Below are 16,393 nucleotides of genomic sequence, written 5' to 3'. Positions count from 1 at the left end.
ATCTGAAGATGCAAACAAATAAATATGGACTTAAAAGATTCTATATTGACCATCTGCAACATTTTCGATTCTGCTCGTTATTGAAAACACTGAGAAAATATATCGCTTCACAAAAGCTCTCTTGCACATTTGATCTCATCAGACAATTGTGTATGGTGCATTTTCACTGTTCCTAATACAGATATCTCTCTCTCCTGCAGGATGTGTGTGAGGGTCGGGGTCAGCTCTCTCTAACATGCTTCAGCAGCACAGACAAACACCTCACTATAGTCGATGTAGACAATGCTCGCGGTAGCATGAAACATGTATTTTCTCTCTGCTTTTTCAGACTAAATATTACGATAAAGATCCAGCACAAGAAGTCTTTTGCATATCAATGGAGGAAACAAAAAGTAATCTGTTGAAACATCTGGTGAAGTACATCACATATAAGCAAACCTATACTGCAAAGCTCATCTGTAGTTCATCTGTAGTCCCAGATACATGTATATACTTGAAGCCTGGAGCCCACACACACAGTAACTTAATTAAACAAACATAGGTTATGGTTAAAGGAAATTTTATCCAGCTGTCGGTATGGGTACTATCAAAAACTGAAATTCAGTTTCTCATCCCATCACAGGTTCCAACAGCTCAGTTTTTTTTTTTCCACCCTTACACATTTAGTTTAGAAAAGACCAAAAAACTAAAACAATAACAGCACCATTTAAGTAGCAGCTGGATGATCAGTTTCATTAACAGTAGCAATGACATCCATAACATTGAGCCAATTCATGTAGGAATCCTCACCAAGAAAGTTTTTCTCACAAAATGTATTGGTGATCCAAAAATAAGTTTTTGAGCTGTCTGTCACGACATCATTATGTCACTATGACACACACAGACAAAGGTTATAACTAATATTGCTTTCTTTAGAAGGCGAGACAAAGATTTCAAGGCCTTTGTAAATGTAAATGAGTTATTTTATCTTCTAAGGCCTTCAAAAAAAACAACTAATTCATAATGAATTGCAGACTTTTCTACTACAATCCAATACAACAAAAAAAATCCAAATGGACTGGGTATATTTTCAAAGTGGACTCCACCCTTTATGTGTCATATCCAAAAGTTTTCCTTCTAAATTACTGATTTTCTAGTATAGTCAGATGAGATTTGCAGTATATATTTTGTGCATACAATGATTTATAATGAAGTTACACCAACATTAATGTGATAAAGAAAAGCCTTCAGGCAGCCTATCAGACGAAATACATTTTTAACATTCTTAACCTGAAGAAGGATTGCTAGTGAGATTGTCTTGAGGTGAGTTTTACCTTCTGCCTGGGCTGGTTGGGGGAGGACACCACCACCGTGTTGCAGATGGTGAGAGCGATAAAGAAATCAATGACATCTGAGAGGTCAGAGGGCAGCTGGGACATTGGCTGGCTGTGAAAGCGCATGAAGTCCATCTGACTGCTGCATTCATTGACTTTGTCCAGGAGCTGGGGGTCGGGGGTGATATCTTTCTCCTGCGGGACAGAGGAGGATTTTATCAGTGAAGAGCAGACAGCACACAGTGTGATAGCGGGACGGTGATGCCCACTGACCATGGGGCTGCTGAAGGCCGTGTGCTTGGACAGGATGCTGGCTCGCTTGGCCTCCGCTCTGCTGCCCGTCCTGCGATGGGACTTGGTGCTCTGGGATCGCAGCACCACCGGGGCGCTGTGGTGGCTGGCTACGCTGTCCCGCCTGGGCAGGGTGCCTCCGTGAGATGTACACTCCTCTTCTTCAGAATCCATCTCCTGGTACATAGCAAGTCTTCTTGCTGGATAACAAACACTTTTCATTATTAACCCATTAGGACCGTATGAGATAATTGTGAAAAAAAAAAAAAACTTTAAGAGCGGGTGTGACATCTTCATGCTTCTCCCTTTTAAGTGTAAGATGTTCGCAAAGTTCAGGGAAACTTCAATGATTTACAATGAAAGCCAAATGTTTAACCTATAAAATATTTTTAATTCATGTTTCTATTTGCTGTAGAGGCTGAGAAATAACAAGTTTTGTAAACGTTGCCAATTCTGTCAGCTCTTCAGAAAACCTTCAGATTTTAGGTGGTCGTCAAACAACACGCTTTTATTTGCCGCCGTCTTAGTGGATTAAGAGGGAAGTAAAGAGACAATGACTGGTAACTGCTTTTGTGAAGGTGTGTGTGTGTGTGTGTGTATCTCACCATTGGCATCATGGGAGTACTCCACCCCTGCCACAGTGCAGCGGCGAAACACCATCTTGTTCTCCGTCAGCGTGCCCGTCTTGTCAGAGAAGATGTATTGCATCTGGCCGAGATCCTCTGTGATATTAAGAGCTCTGCACTGCAGGTGAGAGTCTGTCTCCTCGTCGTACAGATCCATGTCCTGATGGATGAAGTACACTTGGCAGATCTTGACAATCTCAATCGACACAAAGAGGGAGATGGGTATCAGCACCTTGGAGAGGAGAGAGTGTTTATTAGAGAAGAAAGAGGTAGAGCTGAACATCAGCATTTCCCAGCCTACATTGTGATATATTTTATATATATACACACATGTTTAGACAGAGCGGGCAGTGATATCTACATTTCATTAAATCAAACAACACCTGGAAATACAAGTTGAAATGAGTATGTGAAAACTAGTTCACAAACAGAAGTTAAAAACATAAAAATTACAAAAGGTATGGATAAATTCTTGAGATTTTAAAAAAAGGGTAAATGAAGATATGTAAAAACAAAGGATTGACACATGGAAAAAAATGGCACATTGTTTAAGACCAACACAGATGGAAGAAAAGTGTGGAGTAATGTAACCCCTAAAGTATTGTTTGCTCTGTAAATGTTTCATCAACATCATCAATAAAAACAAAGGTGAAAATCAATGGTTCATGTAGATAAAATCATCACATGAACAGCTCATAGCTAAAAGTTACAGATTACCAGTAGAAAAAGGTTAATAGGTACATGTATGAAATAAATGGTGGTGTTGTTGAAGGGGTACTTGAGTATCTCAGACAACAAAGACAGGATTATATTATACATACTGCATTTCAGTTAGCTTTGCTACGGGCCAAAAACCTATATAAATAAATGATATTTGAGTTCTTAGTAGCCGCTTGATTGTTTAAAAATTGTTCCCTACTGGGACATTTCCAGGCAACATTTGTGGAAAGTGGTTCCGCAGAAATGAGTCATAACTTTTGGGAGGGCAGGTCAGCATGCACAGTGCTTGTGCCTGGACGCTAACAGTGTCATGTGTTTATTTCGGGCAACGTCTGGCAACACTGGTGGGTCTCCAACCTCAAACAGTTCCTGGTTGTACAGTGTAACCATGCTGCTATCTTCACTGACCTCTCATTTATTTCAGCAGCAACATTTGACACAGGACAGGGTGACATTTGATCTGACATTTTTAAGTCAAACGAAAATAATAGCTGTCAGGTAGCACCTTTTCCTACTTTGGTCTTGATTATTATGCAGCATGAAAAGTACTTTGTCTCTCCTTTTCTACACCGAATGTGACGATAAGGATCTAGAGGTCTCACACACACACACACACACACACACACACACACACACACACACACACACACACACACACACACACACACACACACACACACACACACACACACACACACACACACACACCTTTGGGGGATGAAATAACTACTGCCAATGCTTTGGATTTATAGCAATGCTTGTGTACAGTGGGATAAAATATTTCTAACCTAACGTGATATGGTAGGTCTTTTTTATATCTGTGTCTCTTTGGGCTTCTCCCCGTTTCGTACCTGAAAGACGATGATCAGGGTGAGGAAGAGATAAATGGCTGACATGATTGGTGATAAGTCTGTCCCCTCTGGACTGAGAACGTCAAACACAGGTCTCTTATCTCCGTACTGAAACATCCACAGCCCGTGACCTGGAACAACGACAGAACAAGGTCAACTCGTATAAACACATAAACGAGAAGATATGAATAGAAGCACAGTAAACACAATCCAACAAGACTTTATGTGAGATTTATCTTTTGTTTCCAATAAATCCAGCAAATGAAGGTTTTTTAAATTGAAATTTCTCAATACGACCAGAGGCATTCCAACACTCACAAGTGTAAACATAACTCTGAAACAGATACACACCCACAGCAGCAAACAGGCACATGACCAGCAGGATGATGACACACCAGAACACATCTACATTCATCTGTCTCTCCAGTTTGCTGCGTTTGTAGCGTGGGCCGTTGTTGTTCAGCATGGCTTTGGTCTCGTGACCTGCAAAGACACACACACCGTGTTAGATGCAGCAGGTCAGAGGTCAAGTGTACAGTGTGACGGCCGATGACAGCTACTCTGGGGAATTACCTGCATAAATGACTATACCCACGGCCTCCTCTGTGTTGCGGATGGTGCAGCCTCGCAGCAGCAGGTTTTCTTTATAAAGTGCATCTCTTCTGCCACTTCGATGGATTCTGTCAAGGAATTCATATTACCGTGAGTTAGGGGTGGGCAGTACACATTGATTGATTGTGCCATACAGACTTCTTCATCGGTTGTGGTCTGAATAATTGTCCTTAAACAGTATATTTTGGAGTAAATTAAAAGTACATCATAATCGCTATGTTAGCCCAACAGCAGCTGCCCTCATGCCAGGGGGTGGTAATAAGGGAGCGGTCAAACTGAAAGTGTGGTGAGGTCAAAGGTTGCCGTCTAAGCTTAAAGAGATGAGTGGAGTGTCAGAACCAGACAGAGACATCAAGGCAGCCCCGGTAGAGGAAACTCTATTTTCATTGGTTTGATTTTAAGTCATCCAACACAGAGCAAAATACAGTATTATGCAATAGAGTGTGGCTTAGGTGGCATATTTTGTCTGAACCTGTCCAAAGACAAAACTAACAGAGCCCAACCTGAACAGTAGGCTTTTCAGTTGATTTTTTTCCGAACCCTACTAAAGCATGATGTAGTTAATATAAGCTTCTCTGAGTTTGTTACCCTGTCCCTGAAATGCATGGATATTTCTTGTTTTCCCTGTGCAGAGTAAAAAAATCAAGTAGATAGCCGAACCAACATCACAGAACTTGAATCCAGCCCAAGTCCCAATGGGCTCAGATCCGGGATCCAGCCCCACCATGAGTGCTAGTCCGCGGCTTTATCAAACACAGCTGAAACGACTACGGTTATGTCTTTACACTCAGGTGAAAAATTGTGATGCTTGCGGAGAAATGGAGTATCTCTCCACACCAGAGCTACCAAGCCAACATCAGTTTATTCTGCTGAGCGCCTCAATCCATCACGCTCCAAAGCATCATGGACTTCCCTTAGCAAGAGCCCTTATCTCAGCACAAATCCCCCCTGATAAAGAAGCACTGAGCACGCGCTGCACCACAGAAAACCCCCTCGGGCTTTGAATCATTTAGGCAATTCACTGCTTCATCGCTGACCCTTAGATCTCACCTCAGACTTTTTATTTTAAAGCTTGTCAAGTTCATCTAAAACACCACTGTCATATAAAGACTGAATCCAGCTCTCAGAAAAGAAAGGAAGAAGTTTACTTTGAGCATTTTAACTCAAAGTGAGATGTGTGTTGAGCTGCGTTAAGTCAGAGCAGTGTTGTAAGGGCGAGCTGAGCTTTTACTGTCAGACGTAATTCCATTACTAAATCAAGGATTACAAACGTTTTAGTTAAACATCCTTGAGCTGGGAGCAGAGTTTAATCATTTCGGTTCTTCTTCCTTCAAAGCCATGCAGCTGTCAGCATGTTTACTAACAGGATCGTTCATCCTTTGGCCTCTGACAGCAGGCCCCATGACACATCAGCACCGTTATGGATTAATGGCAGTGTCACTGATCTCACACAAAGCTCGTCCTCGTTCATAGCGCACACTGTTCGAGAAATTGATAACGCACCAGACGCAGAATGCCTTCTCTCCCAGAAAGCTGCGAGATTAGACTCAGTGCCACTGGTCGTAATGTAATAAAACACTGCGGAGACAATGCTGTGTCTGTGCTCCGCTGTAGCCTGGCAACTGAATACCTGCAGCATCTGGTCTCCTTCTGAGCAAAGAATACATGTCATAATCATGCGAGTGCGGGTCAGCCTGGCGGGTTCACTGTCAATTCAGAGGACACTGCTCGTCTTCTCATCCTCACACAAACGTATGTGTGTCAGAGCAGAGTGAAGACACGGTGAAAAGACAGCTAGCATGAATTCAAGTCTCTGAAAAAATCGGGGCGATGCAAACAAGCTCCATCTCACTGATAAACATATAACGATGAATGTTTTAAAAAAGGGGCAGGTTGATACATTTAAAGGAACAGCCAGTAGCTAGTTAGCTTAGCTTAGCTTGAAGTGAGCAACACGGCTCTTTCCCAGGGTAAACAAAATCGATCCTCGTAGCACCTCTAAAGCTAAATAATTTCACTGGGTTTTTATTCAGGTAAGTGTTCATCCGTCCGGTTTTATAGGAAAACTCCAGCAATTCAGTTTCAAATTAATCCAATTCACAGCTAAATTTATACTTGTCCTGACTCCTGCATGTTATTCTCAGGGACAATCCCTCGCCTGAAAGTCTTGGAAATTTTGCTGTTGTTGCCAACGCATCCGATGCGTTCTTCATATATGACAGGCCCTCATGGTTGAATGCACTTATTGTCGCTTTGGATAAAAGCGTCAGCGAAATGAAATGTAATGTAAAAGGCAACTCTGGAAAAAGTTCCAGAGTCCATGTCTGAAAAAAGTTAAAAATGCACACAAATTCAATATCTAACTTTCAAAATAAACTCAAACCGATCTTTAAGAAACTCTCATTAGATAAATTCTCCTTTCTTATGGGCAGAAGGTTGCAAGATGATCCATGCAAAAAGCAGTTTGTCTCATTCCATAGCCTTTTCTAAATGTATTACTTGGCCACTTTCTAGCAACCAAAATAACCTGACCAAGAGGCTGAAACTGCAGTAAAAACATTGAAACCTAAGTAAACTTTGATTTTGACCCGACAGCACCTCTAAAGCTTTGTAATTACATCACATATCTTTTTTGTTTAGTCAAAACACACTGGGTTTTATCCGAGTTAAGTGTTCCTGTGTGGGATTTTTTTTTTAACCACTATGAGCATTTTACTGCAAACAGAGACAAAAAGGAAGTTAGGTGTAACACAGGAAATTAGCTGAGTGACAGGCACATTGTTGCAGCTAACAGGGTATCTACAGCTATAGACAAAGACCACACCAAAGTGAAAATATACTTGTTCAAAGTGAACATACTTATGTCTGACTCCAACGCATTGATTCACATTGTCACAAGTTTGAAAGACTTTCAAAACACAACACAGTTTGCTTCCTGAGCACTTCCAGGCACCGGCTTTCACCACCACAAGTACTTGTCTCTTCAAACATGCATCTCCCCATGCTCATTAACTAACTAGCAGGCTGGCTTGAAAGACATCAGTTAGACCTAACCATAGATAAACAATGCAGCACATACCAGAACGTTTTTGTTTCTGGCAGAGTAGAGAAATGTGCGTGACCTTTGACAGTGACATGCCTAAAAAATGAAGAGTCATCCAATCTCAATTTAAGACCATTTAAAGATAGGTTTGGTAATCCTGCAAAAAGCAGGCTAGACTTTGAAAATATGCAACAGATAGATCACACCCCCTCCCATCAGCGCTCTCGTCAAAGCTAAGCCACAACGCTACGCACACTGCTTGACAGCTGCTAACTGCGGACCTTTCCATGATTAGCCAACTTCTATCGTCTTTGCTTCAGAGGTGTATGTCTCTCTGACTGAAGACTCCGGTCATGTGCAGTGAGAGCACAGGCAGGGTGCATGAAGGCAAGCAGGTCAGTGACAGACAGGTGCACCAGCCAATCTTTTCATTCTGACCAGACAAATAAGATCAAAAGTGTTTCAGAAACAACTTACCAACCCTATCTTTAAAACAGTTTCAGGACCTGCAGCCACCCTGTGTTAAATAACTGAACTTTCCAGCTATTTTCCATGCCTACAGATGAGGTCGTCATGAGGTTGCAAAGAGCAGCTGATGGTTCATTTTATTCTGCTGCTAAACAAAGCACATGTATCTAAAAACGTGCACGGTCAAATGGGTGAAACCCTGCAACCGCATCCGAAGAAGGCAAATTGTAATCTTGATTTGGAAAAACTTTTTGAGTCATAATTATACGTTGGAAACTGCAGGCATGTCAACAAACCGCAGTTTCACATTATTTCCATTTCAAAGCTCAACATTGCTCAAAATGTTACTGCACTCATTTATGACCAAATGAAAATGAAATCTTTAATGAGAGTTAACAAATTAAAAAGCCAAGCATCTCTGAGTCTAAACAGATGGTGGGCATCCGCCAACCACATACACACATGGGAAGGAAATACTCACATGTAGCCTCGAAATCTGTTCAGGTCATTGTTGGGTTTTTCACATTCAATTACGCTGTTGTATTTTAAAGGGTCGAAATCACAATCCTGCAAACAGAAAACAGGTAAATAAATTATTTTTTCTTATTCGTGAAATTTTTACAATTCCTGACCAAAAGAGCTGATGGTGCCCTGACAAAAACTTGCACTAACACTACACTCCAATGTTTAGTTTGCATGGGCAACTTTTCAAGACTGCAATACCTACTTCATAACAATGATAAGTGCAATAATTTATCTGTAAGTGATGTCTTGTGGAATTTTGTGTTGCTGTCTTTTTTTGAAATGTTTAGATATTTATAGGATTTTAATAAATCTTTGTCTTGGGGAATTTTCAAGATTTCTTTGCTGTGTTATGGGTGAATGCTCTATCTGGACTGTTGAGAATAATCTACCTATCTATAGTATATGTGTGATTTATTAGTGTTTGTCATTATGTTGCCCTCTTGCATCGACCTTGTTGGTGCTTTTTTTCCCATATAAATGTTTCAATTATGTGACTTAAGGTAAATACAATTTTCTATTTCCCCAAACCTTCCAGGTTTTTCATGACTTTTTAAACTCTTCCTTTAATTTGAAAAACATCCAAACTGGTACAGATATAAAATAAAATCGTGGGCAGGAAAATAAAAATCGTGGGCAGGAACATTTCTGTAAAATGTAAAGTGAGCAAGTGTTTGTGTAGATGCCAGATGGAGTCAAAGCAAATTTAGGATGAAAAAGAGGTGCCATACACGTGGAACACGCCGATGAAAATGTCAACTTAGAAAGGCAACGAGATTTGAGAGTTTTTTATCGATAAGGGTCGACGCCAAAATTCAACAAGCTGCTGAAAGGGCATCTGAATGATCTGGAAATGTTCCTTTTGTTGAGAACGCATGTCTGACATATAAAAACTCCGGCTGCATTCTTCAGAGTTCATGTCTGATAACAGTAAAAGACACAAAAGTTCAGAATCCAAAAGTGAAACTTAAACTTATCTTCTAGGGTCTCTCAATGGATAAATTCTAATATCTGATGGCTGAAGAATGTGAGCTAAAACTGTGAAACAAACCTTCTCTGAATTTATTACTTTGTGACCAAAGTTCCTAACCAACTCTCAGTAAACGTTTGCTTCTATCCAAGGATTTAACACACACACACACACACACACACACACACACACACACACACACACACACACACACACACACACACACACACACACACACACACACACACACACACACACACACACACACACACACACACACACACACACACACACACACACACACAGTTTGTGTGACCACAGGAAATCAAGGGGTGATGAGCATCCGTCTCACCAGGTCAAAGAAGCTGCGGACGACCTGCCTCTGCTTGAGGTTGGTCTCTCCGTCCAGTGTGGCGGTCTCGATGTGGCACAGGCGGTCAGGGTCGCTGGAGCTCAGCAGCAGAACGTCGGCGGGGAGGATTTCGTTGCATCGCAGCCTGATGAAGTCTCCCACCCGCACCTCCTTCCAGTATTTCTCCAAATAGCGTCTCTCCGCTCTGCCAAAACCATGAGGAGGCAAAAGAGATGGTGTAAGCTGGGGGCTGAGAGATGTGTAGCTATTGTTTTCAATAACTGGTGGTTCTATGAACAGAAACTTCAGTTCCACTTCCATAAATCTGGAACAGCAGACATGTTGAGCATGAAGGAGGACAGACTGTTTGCTGGTGCTAAAGCTGTTACCACAGACTATAGTGGTAACAATTCCTCTTAACCTAATATATTCCTCTCAAAGTCTTACTCAATATGTCCATCTAAATACGAAACATGTCCAAAATGTATGAACACAACACTGCGTCCTCAGAGGACTATAAACATACTGTATGTGGGATGTAGGTGGAGGGACCGGAACTTTCTCAGGAGGTTTAAACAAATGTTATTCCCCAACTGAAGAGAAAAGGATCTCATATCTCATATAACACAACACTGCCTTTGTCACGAGTCAAAAACTTTTTGTTTTTTAGTGTCAACACACAGATTCTTCTCTCCACAGATGTGGTTGTGTTGTTATTGTAAATGATGTCACTAATCTGAGTGGAATTTGCTGCATTGGACGGGATAACAGCCCTGAGACTATATTGATGGTAACCAGCCTTCATTTCTGTACTATGTGACTAACCTGGTAGCAAATATACTAAATAATAATACATAGCTCTGATAGAAACCACCACTATACACACACCCGCACTCACTGACTGACATTAATGAGTTAAATCAGAGTAAATAAGAATATTTCTTTCATTTCATTGTCACTGCAGTTCACGTGGTTTCATCATGAACATCAGACTATTTCCATGCACAAACTGTTTAAAGAGAACGGGACAATAATAACACAGAAAAAACAACACAGGGAACATGAGATAGTAAAAACTCATCTTCATAACTGTTTGTGAGGTACAGTTATTCTATTGCCTAAAGAGAACTCAATAACCTGTGAATAAAAAAGTATTTAGATCAAGGAAGTGTTGAATGTGTGAATGTGTGATAGAAGTGTGAGACATTTATACCAATGCAAACATTGGCAAGTGGCCAAAAATAATTACTCATAAAATGATGCTTAATTATCGGTCAACTTGTTAAATTCATAAAATAAGTGAATAATTAAGTGAAGTCTTTTTTTTATTATTGCATACACTGTAGAGCTAATACGATTATTTGATTAACTAAAAACTTCTTATTATCTGTTTTCATAACTGATCACTCACTGATGTCATTATTAATCTCTGGTTCCAGCTTCTCAAATGTGAAGGTTTCTTGGTTTCTTTGTCTTTATTCTCAATAAACTGAAAGTGTTTGAGTTTTGGACAAGTGGTTGAAAAACTAAAGCTATTTGAAGGCATCACCCTGGGCTGTGGACGACTGTAACAAACTAAATAATCGTTGCTTTAAAAAAAATGCCATTTGTAAGTTTCTACATTCCAGCTGGGAACAACAATGTGCTTTTATTTTGAAGAGAAGAACGGGGAAGGCTTTTTCTATAAGAGAAATAAGATTTCCTGTCACCAAGAACTAAAACCAAGAACAAAATCCTGAAACAGCTGAAGAAACGTATAAGGTGAATATGTCTACTCCTTGTGGACACATTTACATTTTGAATGTGTAAATCTAGTGAGAACATGGCTTTGTTATCTTTGACTTCACACCTTATTAAATGTACACAGCCAACTGGAACCATAACATACCAGGATCATGAATCTATGAATACTAATGAAATAACCTCGAGCACTCCCCTTACTGGTGATCTTTGTTTAAAAAGGTCACAGCTACAGTGAAAACTTTACTTCTAAAATGAAAGCAGCAGTACTGAATGGAGGAAATTGTTTTACTTCTGTGTCAGGGGTTTTCTGAGCGTTTAATTATTTGATCAATCTTTATTTCGATAGATTTATGTCAAAAAAGACTTAAGTGTTTTCTGAAAACAAGGAGACTATGCGTCCTGTGGAAATGCATTATTCCTGTGGTGTAATGGCGGCCAGAGATCTACCCTTCAACGATGACTGAATGAGAAATTTATCTTCAATTCTCTGTAAAGAAAAGAGGGCAGTGGAGAAGAAGTCCGACACACGTCACTAATGAATGATCCGGTTGTAAAAGAGTATATCAGCTCAGATAGAAAACAACTAGATAAACTGCTGCGGTAAAAATGAGGCGTTAAGTGACCTGGAATCCAGATTGTTTCAGGACAGCGCCAGTAGATGCTGATGTCACTTTTAAAAACTGATTTGGAGCAAACTATTTACATTCCATTTAAGTACACTTGCAAATGTGCGATTTCAGTGTGTATGTGCATGTGTCTTTGTAGCGGCTCCACAATCTACATTTAGGAGGAATCCTCTGCTGTAAATCATGACTGTTTCCATCATTCTGACTTTGTAAATATTAGTGTTTTTGATAAAAATGGAATTTCCTTTATCACAAATCCGGACTCCCCCTACTTTGCCACGTGAAAAGTGGCTGTGTGAGGATGAATATTTGTTTTAGTAGACGTGGGTTCACCTGTAGCTATAGGGAAAGTGATCCACAGTGTGAGCGACTTTGTGTGTCACCTTGAGGAAAATGACACAAGGCTGTGGTGTGGGGTTAAGCCCAGTCAGCTGTTATTGGGCATGAGCAAGGAGATGTTTTGCACAATACTGCCAAAGCAGAAGAAAATTAAATTATGTCCAACCTTGACAGAACAACTCGGGTCAAGCTAAAACTCTGTAGCGGCCGAACACTGAGCCTTTTGATTACCGTGAATTATGCTCTGTACATGGTCGACAGTGCTGCTTTTCATTAGCAAAATACACTCTGCGTGCACACACACACACACACACAGACTGGGGAATATAGCAGGAGGGGTCTGAATCGCAGGGCAACTCACAGTACGATACGATACGTGATACATGGCCCACAATACCGATAATATCAAGATATAGGGATTCTGCGATAATCAATGTATTGCAAGACAATCATATAACGATACATCATGATAACTGTCTACCTGAAGAATACAAGATGCCCCTAAAGAGTAAAATAACAGGATTTGTGTATTTATTCACTGCAATTTGGTGTCACTCAAACTGAGATGAAACAATGTACAAAAAAGTGCATTGGTGTCATTGGTGAGTCCTCCTCAAACAGTTCTACAATATACTGTCTGTGTTATTGTTTGTGTGCTGGACGTTGTGTGCAGAGCTTTTTGGAAACAGTCTATGGAGTAAAGTCAGAAAACTTTGTGTTTATCCTACCTGGTTTATCTGCAATTAAGATTATATAGTAAATGATTTTCTGAAAATGACACTAATTTTGCTTTGTTACTGTTCAAATTTGTGGCTTGTATATAAGTTTGAATGATTTACTCAACCGCTCTTATTTTTTCATACACTGACATGTGTCAGTAATTTCAGAGTTTGTTAAACATATTGATAATCCTATCTCACGAGTCAGGATGATGATGTAGTGATGTACCGATATTTTGTCCCACGCTTGGTTAGCAGTAGGGCAAACAGGTTGTTGTTGAGTCATATTAAACCATGAAAGCACGTGCGCGTGTATCGTGAGGATTCACACCTCTCAGACAGACAGGCGGGCAGGAAACAGGTGGTTTTTTTCAGACATTTAGATTCCATGTGAGATATATGTTGCTTGTGTGTTAGCCAGGTTTAGCTTGACTTTACTTCCTATCCTGGACTGACAAGGCCAAAGTGGATGCATGACCACGATCAAGAAAAGTCAAAAAAACAAATCAACACACCTTTAAAACTACAGGGTTTGACACTTTAAAGAGTGTGTTGATTGTTTTTTTTTTCTTTTAAAGTGCCCTCATCTGCTCGTGTGTAGGAAGCATTAGTTGCAGAGGACAGTTTGTTCAGTGGACACTGATGGACAAACAGCAGCATCTGGACACACATCTGGCTGCCCTGGCTGTGTCCAGGCCCTGACGTACCTGCTGAAGACCAGACAGTCCATGTGGTTGATCTCTTTATCCGACCTGTGTCTCCTGTAGTCCTCCCACAGGTCTTTGATGGCAGTGACTGACAGGATGAACACCACGGGGGCCAGGGCCAGCTCGGGCTGGAACGCGTTGACAACCGGGACAAAATTCAGCAAAGCGATGAAGACAAAGTAAACATTGGCGAACCTATGGAACTGCTCGAAGAGGTTCTTTGGCAGGAAGGAGAGCACCGTGTACTTGGTGGTCTTTATCTTGTTGTTTGCATAGTGTCTGTTGGGGTTTTCTTCCCCCTTGGAGAGGTCGTACAGTAAGTTTGTGTGGACAGTCCTGGTCTTGTTCTCCTTGCTCTTCTTCTTCTTCTTCCTCTGGACTTTGGGAGCTTCGGACATCCCGGCGGCGTCTCCGCTCCGCGCCATAGCCCTGCCTCAAAACTTTCCCACACTTCAGCTTGTCGTGTCCCCTCACACACTCACACACACACGGAAAAAAGCAAACAAAATGCCGCCTATGTTATCATTCTTTGTCCGTGTGAAGAGAGCCTCCCGTCAGTCTCTCCGTCGGGTCACACGAGCTGCTCCTTTGCGTCCATGTAGACTCTTCGGGAAAACTTTTGCTTGTTTAGCTTCTTGCTTTTCCCTGAGGATGCTCCGATAGTAGGAGGCTCAGCTCGGACTTCCCCCGGGCTCGCTGCTCGATCTATACATCATGTGGATGGGGCTCAGCCGCTGGTCGCAGGGTGGCGCTGTGTGTGTGGAGCAGCGGCGCCGCGCAGGCTGCGCACACACAGGATGTTCGTCAGCGGGTCGGTGGTCGCTCTCCTCTGGAAATCTGAGCCACAGGCCCCTCCCACCCCCCCCAACCTGGGCTTTCAGTCTCCAAGTGCCACGCGGTATTATTGGAGTTTACACTGGGCCACAGGAAGCAGCAAGTACACACTCCCTAAACACTATTTATACATATGTATGTTTACATGTGTGAAAATACGAGTTATACCAGTTAAAAAGAGTCATTCACCTCTTCAGTAACTCACGCCTGTAGCACCTCTAATGCAGAATGTGAATAATAATAATAAAACTAATAATCATGCTAATACTGCGGTGGACCAGAGAGCTCAACATACTGCAGATTAAGAAAACACATGCCAATAGAAAAAACACGTGCAAATTAAGAAAACATGTTCATCAATTTTGAAGTTGTTTGAAGTCTGCTACTCGTCATCGATGATGGAACTTCACAAAGCATTGGACTACAGGCAGATTCATCACTTTTTTGGGTCCCCTGGAAGCATGTCCAGTGTATTTGCATGTGTTGTGACTTTTTGCAGCGCATGTGTCATCAAATTGATGAAGTTGTTTTCTTAATTTGCACGTGTTTCCTTCATTTGCAGTGCGTTGAGCTCTCTCGGCCATCATAATAGTATTAATAACAACAATAATAACAGCAGGCTATTTACAGAAGCGTGAAGCGATTATTTTAAATAAAGTCTTGCGAGTAACTTTTGGTTAATTATTATGTATATAGGAAGATTTTAATAAGAAAAAAATCTGTTGCTTTTTAGAATTAATGAGAAAACACATTTTTGATTTAGAAAAACAATTGCAAGATGCTGCATTTGTTTTTTGAGTCAACAAGTGTGTTCATTCGGAATTGTTTAATGTAAATTGAGTTCTGAGATAATTTCAGAGAAATTCAAATGCAACAATCAAGTTAAGCAAACAACAAACAACAAAAGGAAACTCAAATAGGCAGATGAGTATAGAACAAAACATGACTAGAAATTAGTTTTGCTCAATACAATTATTTTTAATATGACATCATTTAGTGCATGTATTTATACATTTTTCTTCTTTACACTGTTGACAGGGAAAAACAACTAGCCTATGTGCCATCCAAAGTGAAAACTACTCAGACTTTGCATTAGTGGTGGATGCATCAGGAAGTCTTGTTTACTTTTTTCTAGTGCAGTTCTAATTCTTGAAAACAGACACTATACATTATCATCTTATGTTACAGTCAAGTCTAATGTAACTAAATTGACAAAACATCAGCCGATAGTTTTGGCCGTCAAGGCCATTCAGTGGTTGGTGCATAATTAGACGACTGAAAACTTCTCAGACTAATCCGTTTTCTTTGTTAGCTTACCAGCACGACTTAGTGCCAAACACTGACAGATCATTGACTCTGTGAACCTCCTCAGCCTCAAATCTCGAAAAACTGCAATAAGCTGTGAAAACGTTTAACCAGCTTAACTAAAACTAATAAAGGTAGCAACTAGTTGGTGAGAAAAGTTAAAACATCTATATGTTAGCAAGCATTTCAACTCACTACAGTGAAACACTTTTCTAAATAGCATAATACGATATTGAAATTTTAGGTCATACAATCACCACAACAGCCAAACATGTGGTGCACAGCAGTTTGGTTGTTGATTTCTCTCAGTGTTTTTCCTGCCCCTTAGTGGCCAAAAAACAATAATTGTAGC

At 40.7% G+C, this 16,393-nt stretch overlaps 1 protein-coding gene across 1 annotated transcript in view; it reads right to left on the bottom strand.

The window, feature by feature from the left end:
• Positions 1 to 14,565, bottom strand: part of atp10a (ATPase phospholipid transporting 10A) — a 39,472-nt gene extending 24,907 nt beyond the window's left edge. Inside the window, exons 1-9 of the mRNA XM_035176819.2 lie at positions 13,903 to 14,565; positions 9,769 to 9,973; positions 8,406 to 8,491; positions 4,375 to 4,481; positions 4,153 to 4,284; positions 3,802 to 3,932; positions 2,210 to 2,462; positions 1,587 to 1,804; positions 1,314 to 1,508 (exon numbers count right to left, since the gene is read on the bottom strand). Coding sequence (XP_035032710.1) covers positions 1,314 to 1,508; positions 1,587 to 1,804; positions 2,210 to 2,462; positions 3,802 to 3,932; positions 4,153 to 4,284; positions 4,375 to 4,481; positions 8,406 to 8,491; positions 9,769 to 9,973; positions 13,903 to 14,327 — 1,752 coding nt within the window. The 5' untranslated portion in view covers positions 14,328 to 14,565. The remainder of the gene's footprint in view (positions 1 to 1,313; positions 1,509 to 1,586; positions 1,805 to 2,209; positions 2,463 to 3,801; positions 3,933 to 4,152; positions 4,285 to 4,374; positions 4,482 to 8,405; positions 8,492 to 9,768; positions 9,974 to 13,902) is intronic.
• Between the last annotated feature and the right edge of the window lie 1,828 nt (positions 14,566 to 16,393).

The sequence above is a fragment of the Hippoglossus stenolepis genome, chromosome 14 (genome assembly GCF_022539355.2).
Source record: "Hippoglossus stenolepis isolate QCI-W04-F060 chromosome 14, HSTE1.2, whole genome shotgun sequence".
Classification (NCBI taxonomy): Eukaryota; Metazoa; Chordata; class Actinopteri; order Pleuronectiformes; family Pleuronectidae; genus Hippoglossus; species Hippoglossus stenolepis.
This window is presented reverse-complemented; position numbering and strand designations above follow the sequence as displayed.